This window comes from Rhinopithecus bieti, unplaced genomic scaffold (genome assembly GCF_001698545.2).
Source record: "Rhinopithecus bieti isolate Rb0 unplaced genomic scaffold, ASM169854v2 scaffold_2244, whole genome shotgun sequence".
NCBI lineage: Eukaryota > Metazoa > Chordata > Mammalia > Primates > Cercopithecidae > Rhinopithecus > Rhinopithecus bieti.
Window position 1 is genome coordinate 265,041 of NW_016803661.1, and position 20,000 is coordinate 285,040.

General features: G+C 35.5%; 1 protein-coding gene across 1 annotated transcript in view; it reads left to right on the top strand.

Moving 5' to 3' along the window:
• Nucleotides 1–20,000, top strand: part of DACH1 (dachshund family transcription factor 1) — a 458,628-nt gene that overhangs the window by 240,901 nt on the left and 197,727 nt on the right. The window contains exon 4 of the mRNA XM_017895769.1: nucleotides 12,313–12,474. Within this exon, the coding sequence (XP_017751258.1) occupies nucleotides 12,313–12,474 (162 nt within the window). The remainder of the gene's footprint in view (nucleotides 1–12,312; nucleotides 12,475–20,000) is intronic.

A 20,000-nucleotide genomic window follows, 5' to 3' on the forward strand; every position in this document is an offset into this window, starting at 1 on the left:
TTTTTGAGATGTAGTCTCACTCTGTTACCCAGGCTGGAGTGCAGTGGCACGATCTCTGCTCACTGCAACCTCTTCCTCCCAGGTTTACGTCATTCTCCTGCCTCAGCCTCCCAGGTAGCTGGGATTACAGGTGCGTGCCACCATGTCCGGCTAATTTTTGTATACTTTTTTCAGTGGAGATTGGTTTCACTGTGTTGGCCAGGCTGGTCTTGAACTCCTGACCTCAAGTTATCTGCTCTCCTCGGCCTCCCAAAGTGCTGAGATTATAGGCATGAGCCACTGTGCCCGGCCTGAGTTTGTTATTTTTAAACCAATCCATAGGAGTTCAGTCTTTGGTTATTATGATATATTAATCTTTGTAGATAACAAGTGTTTTAAATTTTGTTTTGTTTAAGTCACCTTACAAATTTGAACTATCATAACTCATTGACAAAGAAGAGTGACTAGATGTGAAATGTTCAGATATTTCTATTTTCTATGTTCTTTTGAAAATTTTTTGGAAAAGTTAAAAAAATCTCAAGTCCATCAATGAAAAAATTTTATTAGAATTACCTAATAACTACAGAAGAGATATACATACTTGTAGAATCAGAATTGATGTTTACTTCTATCTTCAGCTCAGTGGAGGTAGAGAGATGTGTACATAGCACAGGTCCGTGTTTCTCACAAAGCTTTTGTGATTAGCTGGTTATTTAAATTACTAATTGACATGCAGAAGTTGAATGCTTGAGAGAAGTGTTTTAGTTTTAGTTTGGTTCTTTTTCAATTAGCTTAAATTATTTAAGGTGAATAAATCTACTGCAGTGATTTAGTTTCTTTTAATAGAATCTCCTGGTACAGTATAAATTAGGTCAAGAGAAGTCATTGGATCAGTATAGCTACAGACATTGCGTCTAAAATGAAGAGATGTTAGGAAAATTGAAGATTTGCTATGACTTACAGATGTTTTGAAATAAAGCAAAAGTTCCTGTCAGAATACACAAAAGGTTCACATTTCTTGGCATGTTAGTAACTAAACATTTCTTTCTGTTGGAATAATTTTTTGCAGCAAAAAGAGAAGTGAATGATACAATACTACACATTGGTAATTCTTCCTGATATACAGTTGCTCTGTTCCTAGGTGAGATGGGTTGAATATAATAATCAGACCTCATAAAATAAATACATTCAAACCTAAACACCATTTATTTTTTGAACCACAAGGTGTAAAGTCTCCTTATAATCAGACTATCTAAGTAATTTGTCTAAGTCACACTCAAATAATTGAGTAACTTGACCATGATTATGAAACTGTGCCAAGATAAGGACTTCATACCCTTTAGCAATCCACCCTCTAGGAGATGACAATGACTAGAGACTATGGACCACAACTCATGTTTCATTTGAATCTTCCTTATCACATGGCACGATGTGTTTTTCCAAATTAACTAGGATTGTTTTTTTTATCCGTAGTCAACTTTAAAACTGCAACCACAAACCTACTTTTGAAAGTGCTACAACTGGCCTCTCACTATTCACATTTTCTTTGTAACTAAATGAGGAAAACACTTACCTTGTAGGTTGATGATGGAGCTTAAATGAGATGATGTTATAAATGCTAGACCTAATGACAAAGAAGTAAAAGATATAATGCCTCAACCACTGATTTCTCTGTTTCTATTGTTAATCAGTGACTCTGCATGCATATTGTTCCTAGCCCACTCAGACTTTGACCTCCACTTAGAAAGAATACTGTGTGTGTGTGTATGTGTGTGTATTCTTTGTTCTATGTGTGTATACATATTAATGTGTACATATATTCATACATATATATGTATATATGAATAAATTTCTTGCATGAGTCTTTTCCTTGGAAAACATTTATTTACTGTATCAGAAGACTTTTGTGGCCACATATTTTCCAGCTATTTTTATTTCATCAGATGGCTCATCCCAAACAAGACTTACATGTAAAAATAACCACCTCTTTTGATTTCTTTGTCATTGTCTGTCCTCAACAATAAACTATACATGGACAGAGAACCCTATGTGGTGCTTGGAATCTGGAAAAAGAAAAAACAACTGAGACATTGAGGTAGCAATGGATTTAGACAAGGATTTACATGATATTGAGAAAAGTAGAACATTTGAGGAGATTATACTTAGACTGAAATGTCAATGAGGTTATTCTTTTGCAGGAAATTACATTTATGGTATCTTTTCCTCTTTTCACTTATTATACTGCCTGAACTATCACCAATACTTTAACAAGTAGCCTCTTAACAAAACAAAAACATCCTTTTAGAATATCACACACTTTCAGTCACTCTCATGCTAGTTAGAGCTACCTACATGGAGTCAATTCACTAAGTAATTTTGGGTGATGGGTCCTGTGAGTAGTAAGATGTATTGGGCCTTAGACCAGCATGAAGATATCTAATGCCTAGTTTATTAAATAATTGAAAAATTTATAATGAGGGGGTGCTTAAAAGAAAATTAGAGTTAAAGTGTATCTAGTTCAATTTGTTTCTGGTTAGAATTTGTTTTATATTAAAGATATGCAGAGAAGAATAATTTATTTACTTTTTTTTTTTCCCTCATTGTGCCCTATGTAATATACAGGATTCAGGAACAAATTATATTGTATTTCACCAATAGTATAGGTTAAAATTTTGTGCATAAATTTCAATGGCCATTGTTTCTGTGGCAGATATACTCTAAATTCTATAAAACTGAAACACAAACATTTAGATCAGATTTCTAAATGGAGTCAATTTATATTGGTGTATTTGTGACATACCTGAGTGTCTATAACTTTGACTTCCTAGATAATCCATAAGCTGCTAGAGCAAAGGGGAGTCATGTCTTTCAAAGGCTCCATAGTTTACTGTCTTCTGCACTTTTCCTTTAATATCTATTCATAGAGTGTGTGTGGTCAGTGCTGAACTGGGAGTAAGGAGAATTGGGGTTACTCTATGATTATTTAATGGTGTGACTTATAGAAATGATTAACCTCATTGCCCCTAAATTTAATCATCAGTAAAATAAAAGGGTTACATTAGGTAAAGTCTTTCTAGTCCCCAAATATTTTAAGTGTAAGATCCCAAGAAGTTGTTTAGAAATAGTTTTCTAAAGGTAGTGATGTTAAAGGTGGAGTAAAAGTTACATATTTAAGACCTTATAGTGCCAAGTTCAACTTTATACAAATTAGATAATATTTTATTTTAAACCAAATTATAGAGATTTAAAAGTTTTATTGATTACGTTTCAGCCTGATTCTGGGTTAGTGATCGGAAGGTGAGCTTTCCAAAAGCTTTCATAGAAGTTCCTCAGTGATTGATATGCCAGATGACTTCCCTGTGGTGTTCACTCTTTCTGATTTCACTTCTATAACCTCTTCAGTCTGAGAAATTGAGATTTTAAGCTATCCAGGAAAAGTAATACTAAATCTGATGTCTATTTGATTTATAAGTCATTGTTCATATTATAACAACGTCTTTCTTACTGTATATATCTCCAAATTAGTGGGGTTTTTTTTTTTGTTAGTACAAACATTTAAAAAATCTAATTCAATCAATTGAAAGACTCAAAACTGGTATTAGGAGTGTTTCCATTAATGGCCTCAAGAATCAATTTCTCTTTTTCTCCGCAGAATACAAATGTGTTTCAAAGGCCAAGAAAAGTCAGTCTAATGGACATTAAGAGAAAAGTTCACACTCAAAATCTTCAGTCTAACCAGATTTACAATTAAGTTATTTATTCCATCTGCTTATCATTCTGGTTATTTAATCATTCAAGAGTGAAGACATGCAAGTTTCAATCATGATTTTAATTTATTTAGAAAGTATTGAGAAATAAAATAACTGAAAGTTAGTGTCAGTTTCTGACAGCTGGTATTTAAATAAGGATAGGAGGAAAACAGGGTGAAAAAAGGTACTGGTGTTTTCAAATTGTTATATTGAGCCAAGAGTTATTCTAAGACTTGGAGTGATTTCAATTGAGCTGTAATTCAAACTCATGTGGAGCTTACAATGCACCTTCAACAGAGTTTTGCAAAGAGTCTGTAGGAACTGTCAGGAGCAGAAAGATTACTTCACAGTAATGAGTGTTGAATTGAACTATGCTTTTTGATGTTTTACTTTCTGAATTGAATTGTTGGACAAGATTAATTGCACACAGTGAGAGTTTTAAATGAATGACTATGTAAAGCATTAAGTTTCTCTGTATGCCACTTGGGGAAAAATAGCTGAAAGGTTTAAATGAATAAGTGTATTTAATGCACAAAATGCCTGAGCTAATTTTAAAATTCTTTTGCTAACATCCTTATTGAAAATAGAAACCCACTTTATTCATCCGTCTTGGTTATATTGCTCTGGTTGAAGTAATTTAATATTCCTGCTTTCCACTAATCTTCTAGTTCAACAGAAGTAAACAATAGGTTTCATAAATTAAAAATACACCCTTCTGAACATGCTTATAAGTTTAAAAAAACAAGGCTGTAAACATTTATGACTGAAACAAACTAGATTGTTCAAATACTGCCATGATGTATCATGTATATCAATATGGCACTGATATCAGTTAGAATGCAAACAAGGTTTTAAATGATGTGCCCCTTCATTTCAGCTGGAGAATCCGCTTCACACCATCTGCCTATCAGATGGTTAGGAACCAGGACTGCGTATTAATGCCACATGTTCGATTTTCCTCCTTCTTGTAATGGTTAGATTCATATTGCTAATAGCTGTGCATGAGCACTGTCGATGAAATTTCTGTGACGGTGGAGTGATGAGATATTTATAAGCTGCCTGTCTCTCTGAATAATCAGTAGGAAGAATGCCAGACATAAATAACTTATCAATTCCAGAATATTAATAATAACTACCATTGGCTATAATGTACTGCATGTTTAAAATGGTTTTGTTTAAATGTGAGCAAACTAACACAAACTAATAACGAGTCTATCATACGGAAAGTTTGAATACTTAACATTCCTTGGATATAACCCATTTTATTTAACTATTAAATTTGGGGAAATGCATTTTATATGGAATGAGATGTAAAAGTAGACAATAAATCAAACATTTGGAAGTCATCTTGATGTCTTTGAAACCAAAGATCAAAGATTGGACCTTTCAAGTTAATGAGCAAACAAACAGATCAGAGAAAGAATTTGACAGCAATATGTCTCTTTTATTGATATCTATAATCTACAGTTGTAATCTTCTATTTATAAGTAAGGGTACTAACTTAATTGAAATAAATAAAATGGAGACAGTTTTCCATTTTTTTAAAGAGAGCGATCAGGATTGCATAATGGCATTTGAAGAATTTAAAGGCCTTTTAAATAAAAGTTGAAAGCAGAAGGAAAACACTATCTTTAAAAGTAAAATAATACTCTAAATAGTGAAAATGCCTGCTTATCTTCCAAAAGATAAATCCATGCGTTGGCTTTAGGGTACAGAATTTAAACTAGTGAAGGCTTTGTATCAATACAGCATAGAGGGAAGATTCAGTGATTTTATGATAAATCTGATCAATGTAGAGAGCCAAATCCAATGATTTGATGGAAACATGATTTTTAGATATCCATTTGCCAAATGGCTAAATTCTCACCCAATGCTGTTAGGTACTTTTTGTCCTATTTGCACTTTTGTAATTGAACAAAGGTAAAACTAAACATAGAGACATGATGGATAGTGAGTTACTTCACAGTATCAGTGAGCATTTATGGAGGGGCAGGGCTTGACATGTGCCCAGGCTGTTGCAAGTTATTTCACCTTCATTCTTTACAACACATCTGTGAGGTCAGAATTGTTATCCCTCCGTTTAGAGATGAAAATTTTGAAGCATGGGACATTATATAACTCGCTGTGCCATCCCAGATAAGTTTGATGTATCCTGTCCAAAGTTTGCATGGCTCTTTGGGGTGTCTTTTTCCCCCCAGCCACTGTATTATACATATTTCTTATAAGAGAGTGAGACTAGATTACAAATAATTTCTATGCTGGTCACTAATGTAGCAGGAATCTTAAAAGATTTTAGTGGAATATCAAAAAGTGAGAATAAAAGTAAAAGAAATTGACTGGAAAAGATACAATTTTGTAACAATAGCCCATTTAAAAAAAAATCTATAATTTACTCTGAAGAAGCAAGCATAAGTTTGCATCATAATTCAGATAGTAATATGACAAGGCAGGTTTCTAGTTTTGTGTAAAAATTTACTCATTCTTTTAAATTTGCAAGTGATAATTTGTCAAGATTCAATAGGAAAGAAAAAGAAATCTGAATACATTGCACCATGTAAGGCAGGTAGTGTATTAACCTAAGTTTGATATACAGTTCTTTTCCTGAAGACCAAGTGCAGGCCTAGAAGAGAGAACACAATATATGACTTGTTATCTTTACACTGAAGGAAAACACTCTTTTTTTTTTATTTAAAGAAAATCTTTCTCAATCATTTACTCAGTGGAAAATGATTTAAATTTTTTTTTTTTTTTTTTTTTTTTTTAGTTTGTTGTTTTGGTTTTCTGTAGAAAAGGTTTTACGTCGCTCATTCCTTTTTTGGAAACTGAAGAAGGCATTAAAAGCACCTCTAGCTAATCAAAGTAGTTTAACTTGTGCTCACAGTTCATTGCCTAGGATCTCAACCTCCTAAAAACATCTGGAAAATGAACTTTAAATATACATTAAAGTTTCTCCATTTCTGATGATAAAATTAGATTTAGAATCTTTTAAAATAAAATTTAGACTTCCTTTGACTTCTCAGTTCAATACGTTTTTGTCTTGGTGTAGGAGACACTTTTATGCAATGTATTTTTATGCAAAACACAGATTCCTTAGTCCATTTCAGAAATATTCTGTGGATGTGGGCCTGGGGAACATCACCTGTATCTTTATCATGCACTGCAGCTGATTGCCTAGTTCTGAGGGAGAAATGGGTTGCTTGAATGAAAAATGTAAAAGCGTGGTGGCTCACGTCTGTAATTCCTGCGCTTTGGGAAGCTGAGACGGGTGAATCACCAGAGATCCCGAGTTCGAGACCAGCCTGTCCAACATCGTGAAACCCCATCGCTACTAAAAATATCCAAACAATTAGCCAGACGTGGTGGTGGGTGCCTATAATCCTAGCTACTCGGGAGCCTGAGGCAGGAGAATCACTTGAACCTGGGAGGTGGAGGTTGCAGTGAGCCGAGATCCCACCACTGCTCTCCAGCCTGGGTAACAGAGTGAGACTCTGTCTCAACAAAGAAAAGAAAAGGAAAGAAAAGTGTAAAAGCAGTGGTAATTTGTAGTATAAGACAATTCAAAGTTGGATATGGAAGAGGAGGGAGGGTAGCAAAAATTTCCCTGAATCTGAAGACAGGGCAGAAGGTCTACGATAAGTGTGGAAAGGGTTATAAAAGGAAAGAAAAGGATGTGGCAAATGTTATGGGTTGCCAGTGTTTACACCAGTGGGCAATTCTTGATTACATAGAAATGTTATAGTTTATATATTCTCTATTTAGTGTAGATCAAAGACTTGAGTTATTTTGTGAATTTATTACACGATGTTTTTTAAGGCAACTTTGCTTGGGAAAAACATATACAATGGGACCTCTATTTAAGGCTAGTATATAGATTGTAAGCTATGTTTTTAGAGACAGGAAATTGGAAGGGATTTGAGAATTACATCAGGGATTGAAAGGGCCATTGCAAGGCCAACAGGAAGTTCAATTCATGCAGAGTGGGTTGAGGTGGTGAATCTTTGTGATCCTCTCCAGCCCTAGGCAAGACATACCTTTGGAGAGTCATGCTTTATATTAAATTAACGAGATTTGTTATTCTTAGTATATACACACTTATTATAACATAAAAATAATGTTTTAAATTACTTTCCATTGACATTGCCAAAATAATGACCATGTTTCTCCTGTGGCTTTCCATGTAATCTAATTTGATAAGCATTTTTTCATTCAGTGACAATATCTGCCAAGCATTGCAGCGGATGTTTGGGATATATATATACTAAGAAAGTATTTCTGCCCTTTTGGTGTTATGACCTAGTTAGAGGTCAGAATCCTAATCCTACCCTCCTTGGCCCCAGCCCCCAAAAAAGAGCAATAAAGAGTTTAAGAGACTGTTTTTCTTTACTGGAATTACTCATTAAAATGACCTGTAGAATAGTAAGATTAAGCAAAAATATACAGCTGCAGAGGCCCCAAACCAGACCTGATGATTCAGAATCTCAGATGGCAGGGCTGAGCTATTTGCATGGTTTAAAAGCTCCATGGGTGACTCTGATGCACAGCTAGGGATGGCAAACTCACATACAGCAGGGGAGATGCAAACACAAGCAAGTGGGGTAGATTGGGGAAGGTCAGGTACAGCTCTTTAAAAGAGTAAGCCATGAGCTAATTCTTGAGATGTTGACAGTTCTTTCCTAGGTAGATAGTGAAGAGTTAGGAACCTGAGCCTCCAGCTCTGAGCACATAATATTAAAGTGATGGCATGAAGAAGGCATAGCCAAGTCTGGGGCCAGGGCATAGAGGGCTCTTCTAGAAAGTGAGAACAGAATGTGCAAAGACTGACTTAAAAGAAAGAATGAAGTCATTCACTAGTGAAAAGGAAAGAAGGCCTATGTACCTGGAGCATAGAGAGCAAGGGGGAGGTGGAGGAGCAGGGGATCCATACAGACAGGCAGGGAACTGAGAACAAAGGGTGGTGACAGCCATGAGAAGCACTGGACTGGATCCTAAGAGCAGGCATAGAATGTGTATTCAAATCCTCACTTTCAGGCAAGGTGTCGTGGCTCACGCCTGTAATCCCAGTTCTTAGGGAAGCCGAGGCAGGTGGATCACTTGAGGTTAAGAGTTTGAGACCAGCGTAGCCAACATGGTGAAACCCCGTCTCTACAAAAAATACAAAAATGAGCTAGGTGTGGTGGTGCGTGCATGTAATCCCAGCTACTTGGGCGGCTGAGACAGAAGAAGAGCTTGAACCCTGGAGGTGAAGGTTGGAGTGAGCAGAGATCACGCCACTGCACTCCAGCCTGGGTGACAGAAGGAGACTCTGTCTCAAAAAAAAAAAAAAAAAAAAAAAAGGAAGAAAAAAGAAAAATCTTTACTTTCATGAGGTTTGGCTATGACATGGATAGTAAGAGATTGGAGATGGGTGATGTGGAAGCTATTATATTAAGCAGGACTCTAAGAAAGAAAAGATTGGAACTTGTACTGCTGGGGAGGGGCAGTGGGAATGCAGAAAATTCGTTGAATTGGAAAGACATTAAATAATTAAAATTGAGAACCCATCAAACAGCCAGGTGAGTTAGTGAAGCTAAAATGAACAATTGTTGCATATGTCATAGCTTTCGTTCTGCTTTCAAAAAACTGGGCTAAAAGTGGAATGTTAAAAAGGGTTGTAAAGTTACAGCATGTAAAATGTGTGAGTGTGTGTGTGTGTGTCAATGACACACATATATCTTTTGGACTTTGTATTAAAAATGTAAAATTGGGAAAAGTTGTCATAGAAAAATAAAGGAGTACCATAAATAAAACAGCTAAATGATAAAACCATAAAAAATATTTTTAAAAGTCAAGGGCTAATCCAGCCACCTAAGGACAAATTCTAGCTGAGAGGGCTGTGTCAGGCCACAGATACTCTGCAGAAATTACAGTGAGGCCAAGTCTTTCTTTTTAAAAAACTAGAATGAATAGCATGCCTAGTTTTTACTAAACATGATGTGGCATTCCTCACTAGTTTATCTTATTTGTCCTTATATTTTTTTCTTGGGGATTAGAATGGTTTTACAGGTGAAGAAAATTATATTCAAGAAAATTGGATGGTTGGTTCCAAGGCCATGTCATGCATAGACATGGTTCCTGGTACTTAATTTGATTTGGATCTCTCAGATAATAGTGAGTTGTAAGTTTACCTTTATTATTTAAATACTGTGAACAAGTTTTCCCTGCAGCACAAATCCAAGACAAAGACTTTTGAAGTCATAAATTGGAGATGGGTCAACATCAGGTAACCAAGGAAAAATGGGATGTTCACACTGGTGACAAAACAAAATTGAGGAAGAAAGATTTGCTGGAAAACACAAAGAGACTTTTAAGAGAACAGGAAAGAAAATTTTCTGAAACATCTTTGAAGGAAATGAGTAATTGGGGAGAAAATTCAATCATAGGAAGATGAGAGAATCAGTTCAAGTTGTGACTTAAAAGGTAATGAATGTTCAGATCAAACCCAGATGGATTCTTTGAGTTTAGATTAGTGCCTTTTAAGGGATGATTATCAGTTTTTCATGTAAAGACCTAATCTGAAGGTCTTGTTGCGTTGGGGTGAAAGTTGTCAGGGTCTCTTTGGTCTGATTTGAAGGAAAGGTGAAGTCTTCTTCTAACCTCTAAAAAATCAGCAGAGATTTTCATAGAAAAATACTTCCTTATAATTCCTTGGGCAGTAACTTATTTGCTAGAGTAACTAGAAGTGATGATTAGTGGGGAGGAAAAGGAGGAGAGCAGTGCTCAGGCTCTAATCCACCAGCTGGGAGTGGAAATAAATCACACAGATAAATTCAAATGGCTGGAGCACTGTAGTCAGAAATACTAAAGCAGCCACAGTAAAAAAAAAAAAAAAAAAAAAAAAAAAAAAAAAAAAATATGGGTGGGGGTGGGGATATTTATCTTCTCATAGACTTAAGGTTTTAGAATTAGGAGAGATCATTTATACATTCCAGTGTCTGTCATTTTGCAGATGAGGGACGTCAGCCTGAAGTGAACTGACTTGACAAAAGTTCACACATTTAAGCAAGACAAACCACTCCCCTGCTCAAAAACCTCTGCTTATTATCTCTCTCTATAAATATATAAAGTCAGAGCAGCGTGGTCTTAATTCTGGTCTTCAAGATCTTGTCTCAAACTCTGTTTCTTTTCTTTTTGTTCTTTTGTTCTTTTGTCTTTTCTTTTCCTTCCTTTTCTTTTCTCTTCCTTTCTTTCTTCTCTTTTTTTGGGACAGAGTCTCACTCTGCCACCCAAGTGTGCTCACAGCTTACTGCAGCCTCAACGTCTCAGGCTCAATTGATCTTCTCACCTCAGCCTCCTGAGTAGCTGGAGCTACAGGCACAGGCCAGCGTGCCCAGCTACTTTTTGTATTTTTTGTAGAGTGGGGGTTTTATCCTGTTACCCAGGCTTGTCTCAAACTCCTGGGCTCAAGGGATCTGCCTGTCTCTGCCTCCCAAAGTGCTGGGATTATAGGCATGAGCTACTGCACCCGGCTCAAACTCTATTTCTAATTTAATGCCTGCCCCTACCCCCTGTTCTCTGGATGGATGAAGATGAACTATTCTGGACAAATTTCCTTGGCATAGTGGTTAAAAGTGTCAACTCTGAGGCCGGAGTGTGCTGTTTTAAATAGTGTGCCATGGTTTTCTAATCTTTCAAGTAAGGATAATAGTGATCAATCACAGAAGGTTATTAAGATGATTAAGTTACTTTTGTGTCACTTAAATCAGCACTTAAATTTTATAACTAGAAGCTAAGTGTTAGCTTTCATTATATTATATTTTATTTTTGGACACCTTGAACACTGGGAATACCAAGCTGTGTAGCAACACACGGTTCCTGCCATTGAGTAGTTCACGATCTAGTGAGGAAAACAGGTGTCCCAACAGGCCATTCCAGTGCAGTGTGGCATGTCCTATAACAGCAGCACAGGTATAAACATGGGCTGGGGGAGAAGAACAGACCAGGCATCCAGGCAGCTGGGGGCCGTGGAATGAGAAGACTTCTAATGAGTAGCTTTTTTCAGGAGGATGAGAAGTCAAGGAAATGTCTGTCATAGGGCAAGAAGGTTCCAGGCAAAAGGGAATGGCATGTGTGAAAGCACACGTGTAATGGTGACACGTGTGACATAGCCAGGGTTTGGATGACAACAAACAAACTGGGTGAGGAAGTAGGTTTACACACCTTTGTGAAAGGACTTGTGGACTCAGTTAACAGTTCAGATTTTTCCCTCCGTGTAGGCAGCTACAGGGGATTTTAAGCAGGAAAGGACATATTTAGGTTGGTAGATTGGTTTCTTTAAGAAATACCTGTGGCTGCGTTTCCACTATTAGTCTTCTACCTGTGAATTTTGTTTCTGTTAATATTTAATTTTGGACTGTAGCAATCACTCTTTCCCCTTATATCAATGTTGTTTCATTGTCTAGTTGGGAATGAGTAAAAATTATCAAAGTGTTGCGTAAAGGAATCAGATACTCTAATAAATGTTTGTATGTTTGTTATAGCAAGCACAGGAACTATTAAATGAAAAATCGGAATTCGAATTACCTCATTTTTAATTTATTCTTTTAAGGTCTGACAGCAGCAGCTGCAGCAGCTGCTGCTGCTACCAATGCAGCTATTGCCGAAGCAATGAAGGTGAAAAAAATCAAATTAGAAGCCATGAGCAACTATCATGCCAGTAATAACCAACATGGAGCAGACTCTGAAAATGGGGATATGAATTCAAGTGTTGGTAAGTTTTATGTTCACTGAAACTTATTGTGATCACTTTGCTACCGAATTGCAGTACTGACTTTTCCAGAACAAAACTGTTGGCTACCCATTCAAAAAGTTGGCACTTTTAGCTTGAAAACAGTGTGTGTTTGAGGATACCATTTTGCCTCTCTAACAACTAATGATAATTGTTCATTCTAAAGGAATAATTAGCAACAATTATTTTTTTTTAAATTTTTTTTATTTTTATTTTATTTATTTATTTTTTTGGAGACAGAGTCTTGCTCTGTCGCCCAGGCTGGAGTTGCAGTGGCGGATCTCAGCCCACCTGCAAGCTCCCGCCTCCCGGATTTACGACCATTCTCACTGCCTCAGCCTCCCAAGTAGCTGGGACCTACAAGCGCCCCGCCACCGATCGCCCGGCTAGTTTTTTGTATTTTTTAGTAGAGACAGGGGTTTCATCCGTGTTAGCCAGGATGGGTCCTCGATTTCCTGGACCTCGTGATCCGCACCGTCTCGGCCTCCCAAAGTGCTGGGATTACAGGCTTGAGCCACCGCACCCGGCCAACATTATTTTTAATTATAGGATCAACTTTATGTCTGCAACTTCTAAAAGCATTCAGCTATCACCTTTCATAATGCAAAGTTTAATCAAGAAAATTCTAAAACATTGAGAGTAGCTAAGGTAACAGAGAAATATGTACAAATGAAACCCTACACTTTACTTTTCTATTCTTTTAATCCATTTGTTATCAAGTAAGAAACTTACTACCATTGGCAACAAAACATATAAACTTAGCCCTCTCGGAATACAGATTATGTTGATGATTAATTCTTTTTATAGATAACGGTTATCAATGTCTCTCACTTAAAAAATACAACTTTAATTTCTTGATTTTTTTTCTTTCCTACCATATGGAGAAAGATGAAAAGTTAACTGTCACTGTCAAACCAAAAGGAACAGTTTTACCTGTGCCATCTATCCATTTGGGTAATTCATTTTGTCAAACACGACTTCAAATATGGGTTAATATTTTTATTAATGAAATCCTTAGCATCTGGATGTTGATGCGGCAAAACATTTTTTTCTGCTATTGCACTGTATTGCTTCTCTTTCAAACGCAGAGATCATGCTCAAAATGTAATTAACAAGAGAAATTTGGGTACTACAAGATATATGCAAGATACTATAGCCAATGTATATTTATGAAGACCCTAATAACTCACAGCCATTCAATTAAATTCTCTTTTTCATGCAGCATTTTCATAGATTATTTCTTAAGTTAATTGTCAGCTCTCTACTTTCAATCTATTAAGACATGGTTAAGGGTATATAAAGGAATACTGTGGATTTTAGTGACAATCATTTTCACAACAGCTATCTGGAAACATACACAGGCATGAATATTAGAGTAAAATACATAGACAAAACACAAAATACTGTTTCAGTGATGCTAAAAGGCAGCTTTTGTAATGTAAAAAGGGAAAAATGCACCTTTTCAGCAGAACTACATAAGGGAAATTGCAAAGGACTAGCAGTAGTGGGTTTGAATGGAGAGTATGAAAAGACATGGAAGAGAGCCAAAAGAGATAGCCCTACAACTGCAGAGGACTAAGGATAATATCTGTGCTTATGTTTGTAATGCTCCTGGAGGGAAGACGGGGAGGGAAGAGGATTGTTTTGGGTATGGTTTGCACACCTATATTTAGACATTTAAAAATTAAAACAGAATTGAAGTAAAATGTAAGAATTAGTCTGTTTTTAGAAATATTACTTTAAACTAAAAGCCTTTTACTAGACTGATAAAATGGGGCCCAGTTGGTCACTTTTTAAAACAAGTAATTAGCCACTTGTACATTATGGCTATTATTACAAAACAATCTGGATTGTTTTCAAAATTTTAGAAGATGAGACTGTTCATGCAGGCTGTTCTTAATAGTTGGTTTTATGAGAAGGGATTCTTAAAATAGACAATTTAACAACATTTAAAGCAAAACACATTAAAACATGGTATCTCTGTTTGAATTTTCCAGAGCAGAAATTGACTTTGGAGAAATCAATAGGCATGAGATAAAGAGAACATGGTTCATAATTAAGCATAAACATATTTTTCATATTTGATAGTACATGACAAAATTTGCCTACTAACCAAATTGTAGCTTACTTTAATGATTTTGATACATAGGCTATTGCAATGGCTTAAAAAACAAACAATTTGAATTTTCTTTTGTATTTTAGTTGGAATAAATGACTTTTGCTTTTTTCATTAAGGTATGCAGTTGATAGATGTTACTGCTTTTCAGTTTTGACACCCCCATCCAATGCCAAAATGAATCAGGAGCAGAAATTTACTTGAATTTTCCTAGAAAGTCTTAATAGTTTGAGATTCTGTTAACATAGTATCAGTGTTGCTGCTGGTCCCTAAGGCATTCAGGTCATTTATATTAGATATCTGTAGCTGATTTGGGCAAAAAGATGTTATCATTGTAATTTTCATCCTATTCTCACATGCTGCTGTCCTCTAAGAATTTCCAATTTATAATATTATCCTTCCTGAAGACCTCCCTAGGTATATATCTAGAGATCAAGGAAAGTGATTTCAGGAGGGATGTGGTAGTGGGGGAGGTACAAAGCAATGGTGAAGGTGGGGGTTGAGCTGCATCAAAGATCAAAGCAATTCCTGAAATGCAGCTTTGATGGCCACAATCTTCTCTCGACAATGCCTGTCTCTTGGTAAGTGTTCAGTAATGACTTGCTCTGTGACTTTGTAAAGTGTGTAAGCTTTCTGAGCCCAATACTCCATATCTGAAAAATGACATAAATAATAGTATCTATATCATGAAAATTAAAATACTTGTCACATTATTTATTACAATGTCTGCTTATCAAGTTGTTTGGTCATCAGTAAGGTTCATAGCTTGGGGATTGCTTTTGCTATTATTATTACTATTTCTTCAAATCTGTCCTCCTGGAAATCACCTTCTTCCTTTTTACCATCATCAACTGCTTCCACCTGCTTTTCTATTCTCTCTGGTAGCTGTTATTTGCTAAGCTGCAGGTCTGTGAGGATATTTCAGGGCAGCTGTTACATCTTTTAGATTTTGTAGGACATTCGATATTAGCTCATTCTAGGAGTACAAAAATAATCACAACACAGGCCCAGGACTCAGGGGCATACAGTCTATGGATGAGATAGGTAGGTAAGTAGGCAGTCATAACAGGATGTGCTGAATCCTCCAGGAGAACCAATTACCATGAAGTGGTTAGGAAGTGGTACTGAAGCACATGAATTCTAGAAGGAATCCCAAGAATCTCCAAGGTCTATATTTTAGAATACAGACTGCTCTCATGAATCTATCAACTGTTGACTCTTTGAAGTAGTGAAACCCTTCAGAGAGGTGATACTTAAATGATGTATTGTTGCTACTCAGTCTTGCTTGCCCAAATCCGGTGATATTTTTGAAGACAATTCAGGGCTCTTGTTTTCTCCTGTATTCATCTAGCTCATAAATTCTGTTAAACATTTTAGGCTTTTTTTTTTTCTTTTTTTTTTTGTAGGAGCATTGTTTTTTTCCTTGATTGTAAATGAATCCTTAAAGCCTCAGATAACAGATTTTGTTTTTGCTTTGTTTGGTTTGATTTGCTGGGTAAGATGACAGGGTAATTTTGTATCACACAACCCTTCCTGGTTCATAATACGAACCTTAGAAATTAGCCAGAAAAAGATGTTTAAAGAAAGCTTTGACACTGGTAAATAATTATTTTATATCCCAATTTTACATGGTAACCTTGAGCTCATATCTTTCCAACAGAATGATCACTTTAGGAAGAAGTGAGCACCTGAGGATAGATCCGAGTGAGGCATCAACACGCTGAGTAAAATATATGGCCATGTTGCCATTCTCCCTCATCCACAATCAATTGGATTCTTTTAGTTTAATATTTACTTGCTACGATGAGATGCTAGTCTGCATGGTGATAAACAGTCTGCTCTTGGCATCTGAAGGTGACCTGTCAGTTCATATGGACAAATCTCCTGCTTACTGAAATGTACAAAATAAATCATTAAAGCAGGCAGGTGCTCATTCCCAGATTTAAATCACCATAGATTTATGATTTGAATTAATGCTTCATTTGACCATAGAAATAGATGCTGAGACAAATGATATGCACTGGTTGGGGTTTCCATACTGTAGCCATCCTGATATTGATTACTGAGATGTCTTTGCAATCTCTTGTTTATATCAAGTACTATCTTGTGACAGGTTGGCTGATATGAGCTACATTGCAGATAAGAAGGAAAAATGTCCTGGATTCTTTTTAGTGGCAACACTATCCACAACATACAGGCCAGATAAATTGCTATTTTTTTGCTTTAAGGACTGATCTACATAACCAGCTTAAAAAATGCTGCTTGGAAGTTGGGACTGGGATATTGCAAAGGCGGAATTTAAAACCGGTGAACCCAAGGTCAATTTGATAGTATCTATAGCTATGTTTTAATCTGTTTATCCTTTTTCTTTGGCATTATGCACGCTTTTGAGGATACTAAATTAATCACAATCAGTTTATCTAAATAAAGGAAACTTAATTTTACTTCTAGTTTTTAAATAGTATATAAATATTGATATAGTAAGCATCTCTTAATAGTTTCTATGTTGTTTGAATACTTGCTAAACCTAGTATCTTACTCCCTTCCCTAATGACAACAAAGGAAATAACTCTTTAAAGATAAATACATTAAATATTATTCCCAAGTGCAGCATTTTCTGGAGTATAATTTACCAAGAGGCAGGAAAAGACTGCATTTTTACTTCTCTTAACATTTTATTTAAGGAAAACACTATGTATACAGTTTAAAAAATACTTGGAGGATTTAAGAGGGACCTTTGCCACTAGCTAATATCTGACTCATAGAACTGGTAAACAGCTATCAACAATAGTAGATTGCTTGCTTAGTAGGAAATGAGTTCATATCTATTCAAAATGTAATCTCAAAACAGATGTCCCAAGAAAATCTCATTGTTTAAACCATAGCCATAACCTTCTAACTGCTGTAATTTCTTTAAGGAAGGGAAGTCTTTGTAAGACTTTAGTGTTTTCTCTTTCTGAACATTGTGGAACATAAGCAAAGGTGCACTAATGCCCTCATCAACAAACCTGAACACATTTCACATGCTCGAAACATATGACTGTTTTTCATTTTCTCAAACTTGTAATCATGACACGAATGTAGAAGTTTCAAGTAAAAATAAGGACTTGAGTTTGAGAATAAAGCTGTGATCTTCAAGAGTATTTATCACTCCTTACTTCTTCTGTTCTTCAACCAATAAAACAAAACAAATATATGAAGGGAAAAAAAGCCAGACGGATAAAGAGATAAAATTATCTTCTTCAACTCACCCTACTCTTATCTTTTTTAATTTTAACCATTCCTGCAGAAACAAAATAGTTTATGCTGGAGTCATTTCCTTTCTTCTAACACATGTGTCTATTTGGAAGGAAAAGATTAATTTTATGATTTCAGGAAAAAGTCTTGGAGACCTTGAGAAAGCAAATAAAAGGAAACTGAGAACGCAGGCCACCAAGCAGAGCTCTGCAATCGCACATTGGATTCTCTGCCTTGGCAATGTTAATGAACCTCAAATCCTTCCTATAATTAGATGAGGGAATTGCTTATATTTTCAAACAGATGATGCTGCTATAATGAAACGATTGACAGGGAATTTAAGAGTGTCTACAGTAGTCATTTGGTTTCTGTTATAAAAAAAAGTTTAAAAAGAAGATTGGCTTTAGACATAGGTCCTGAGAGAGGTAGTAATTTACATAGCATGCTATGACAGGTGTCTTTGTATAGTAAGGAAATAAAATGGAAGACTAGAGAAATGATGGGCAGGTATAGCAATTTTTTCAGGGAGGGGGTGTCCTATGCTTATTCTGCTTAGGTTCTTTAAAAGGGGCCGAGACTCAAGAGATGGAGCCGGATTGAGTGCACAGCTGTAACTGCTGATGAGCTAATTGCTCCTTATCTCTCAGCCCCATTCATCTTCATTTTTTACCAATTACTGAGAATTATCTGTGTTCTCAGTTGGATATGAGAGTTAATCCTTTTTGGTTAAGCTGGCAGTACTGTGAGCAGATTCCAAATCGGAGGGTGAAAAAGCCAAAGCAAGCTTGCTCTAAAAATGTCTCCAGTTCAATTACAGTATCAGTGATTCACAAGAAATTTGCTATTGTTTAACAGATTAAATGTAGAAAGTTTTTTTGTTTGTTTGTTTGTTTTGGTAACTAAAATGTTTTTCTGCCTAACAATGATTTTTAAGATCCTTCTTCCTGCCTGATGAGTAAAACCCAACAATATTAACCGCCAGAGTCTTGTAAACGTGGAAACATATACAAGACTACTCTCAAAGTTCAGAAAGATTCTGACACATGAGATGAGAAATATTTTAGAACTGATAGCTGTCAATTAATATATAAGTAGTTTTAATTAATGAATTTGCTCTCTGTAGCTTCATATATGGTCAGAAAAGTATGTTCAAATATAAATATTTTCACAAATGTCCCATTAGTGGCTATTTTAATGGAAGACCACATAAGCATCTCTTAAAAGTATAGGAACCGTCATGGTTTGCAATTCAATTGATTGAGAATAGGCCATATGGTTAATATCATCCCCTATGCAAAAGATATCTTCATATCCTGAAATTTTTACACAAAATTGCTTAGCCCAATAATAAAAGACAAAAAATGTACTAAGCTACTATTCCATCAATTTTAATGCAGTTGTAAATATTTACTGTTTATGGCAATTTTTCTTCATTATGTATTTTAAACAAGATAGATAATTACCAGTTTGATAATGATTAGGAATGTTGTTATAGAAACAGTATGTGCAGTTCATTTTCAACAGCTTTGAATTAGAGTCTAATGTGAAAATCTAAAGGATAAACAGCTAATTTAATACAAGATGATCAAAACATCATTGTGTAAAATATGAATATGTTATTGTGTGACCAAGGTAAGTCCTTCTAGACACAGCCACAAACTCAGGTAGGAGAGCAGAGAGCAAAATAAGTCAGAAGATTTAGCTTCCAGTAATAATGTAGTTAATAAATAACTTAGCTACTTAGATAAGTCACTTAACTGCTCATCTTTTTTATTTAATAAATAAGGACATTTTGCCTAATTTCTCTGTTGGCTCTAAAATTCTTTGATTTTGAAACCGCAATAAAAGATAAAGGGCAAGAAGATATTTTGAGAGTAATTTTTAAAATAAAAAATCAGAAGTAACCACACGTTCCAAAACAAAGCATCCTTAAGTATACTGTAACATCTATTTACGTATTATGCAAGCATTATGTGATGGATAAGTGTGGACAATATTTATTTTGAATATAAAAAAAGGATGATACCTCTTTTTCTACCTTGGTTCTATATATCCTTTTCATTAGAGTTTGGAAGACGCTAAACAAGAGTTAACATTGCTATGTTATTGTGAAAAATTATGAATATTATTAAAAAATAAATATAGCATTAAATTG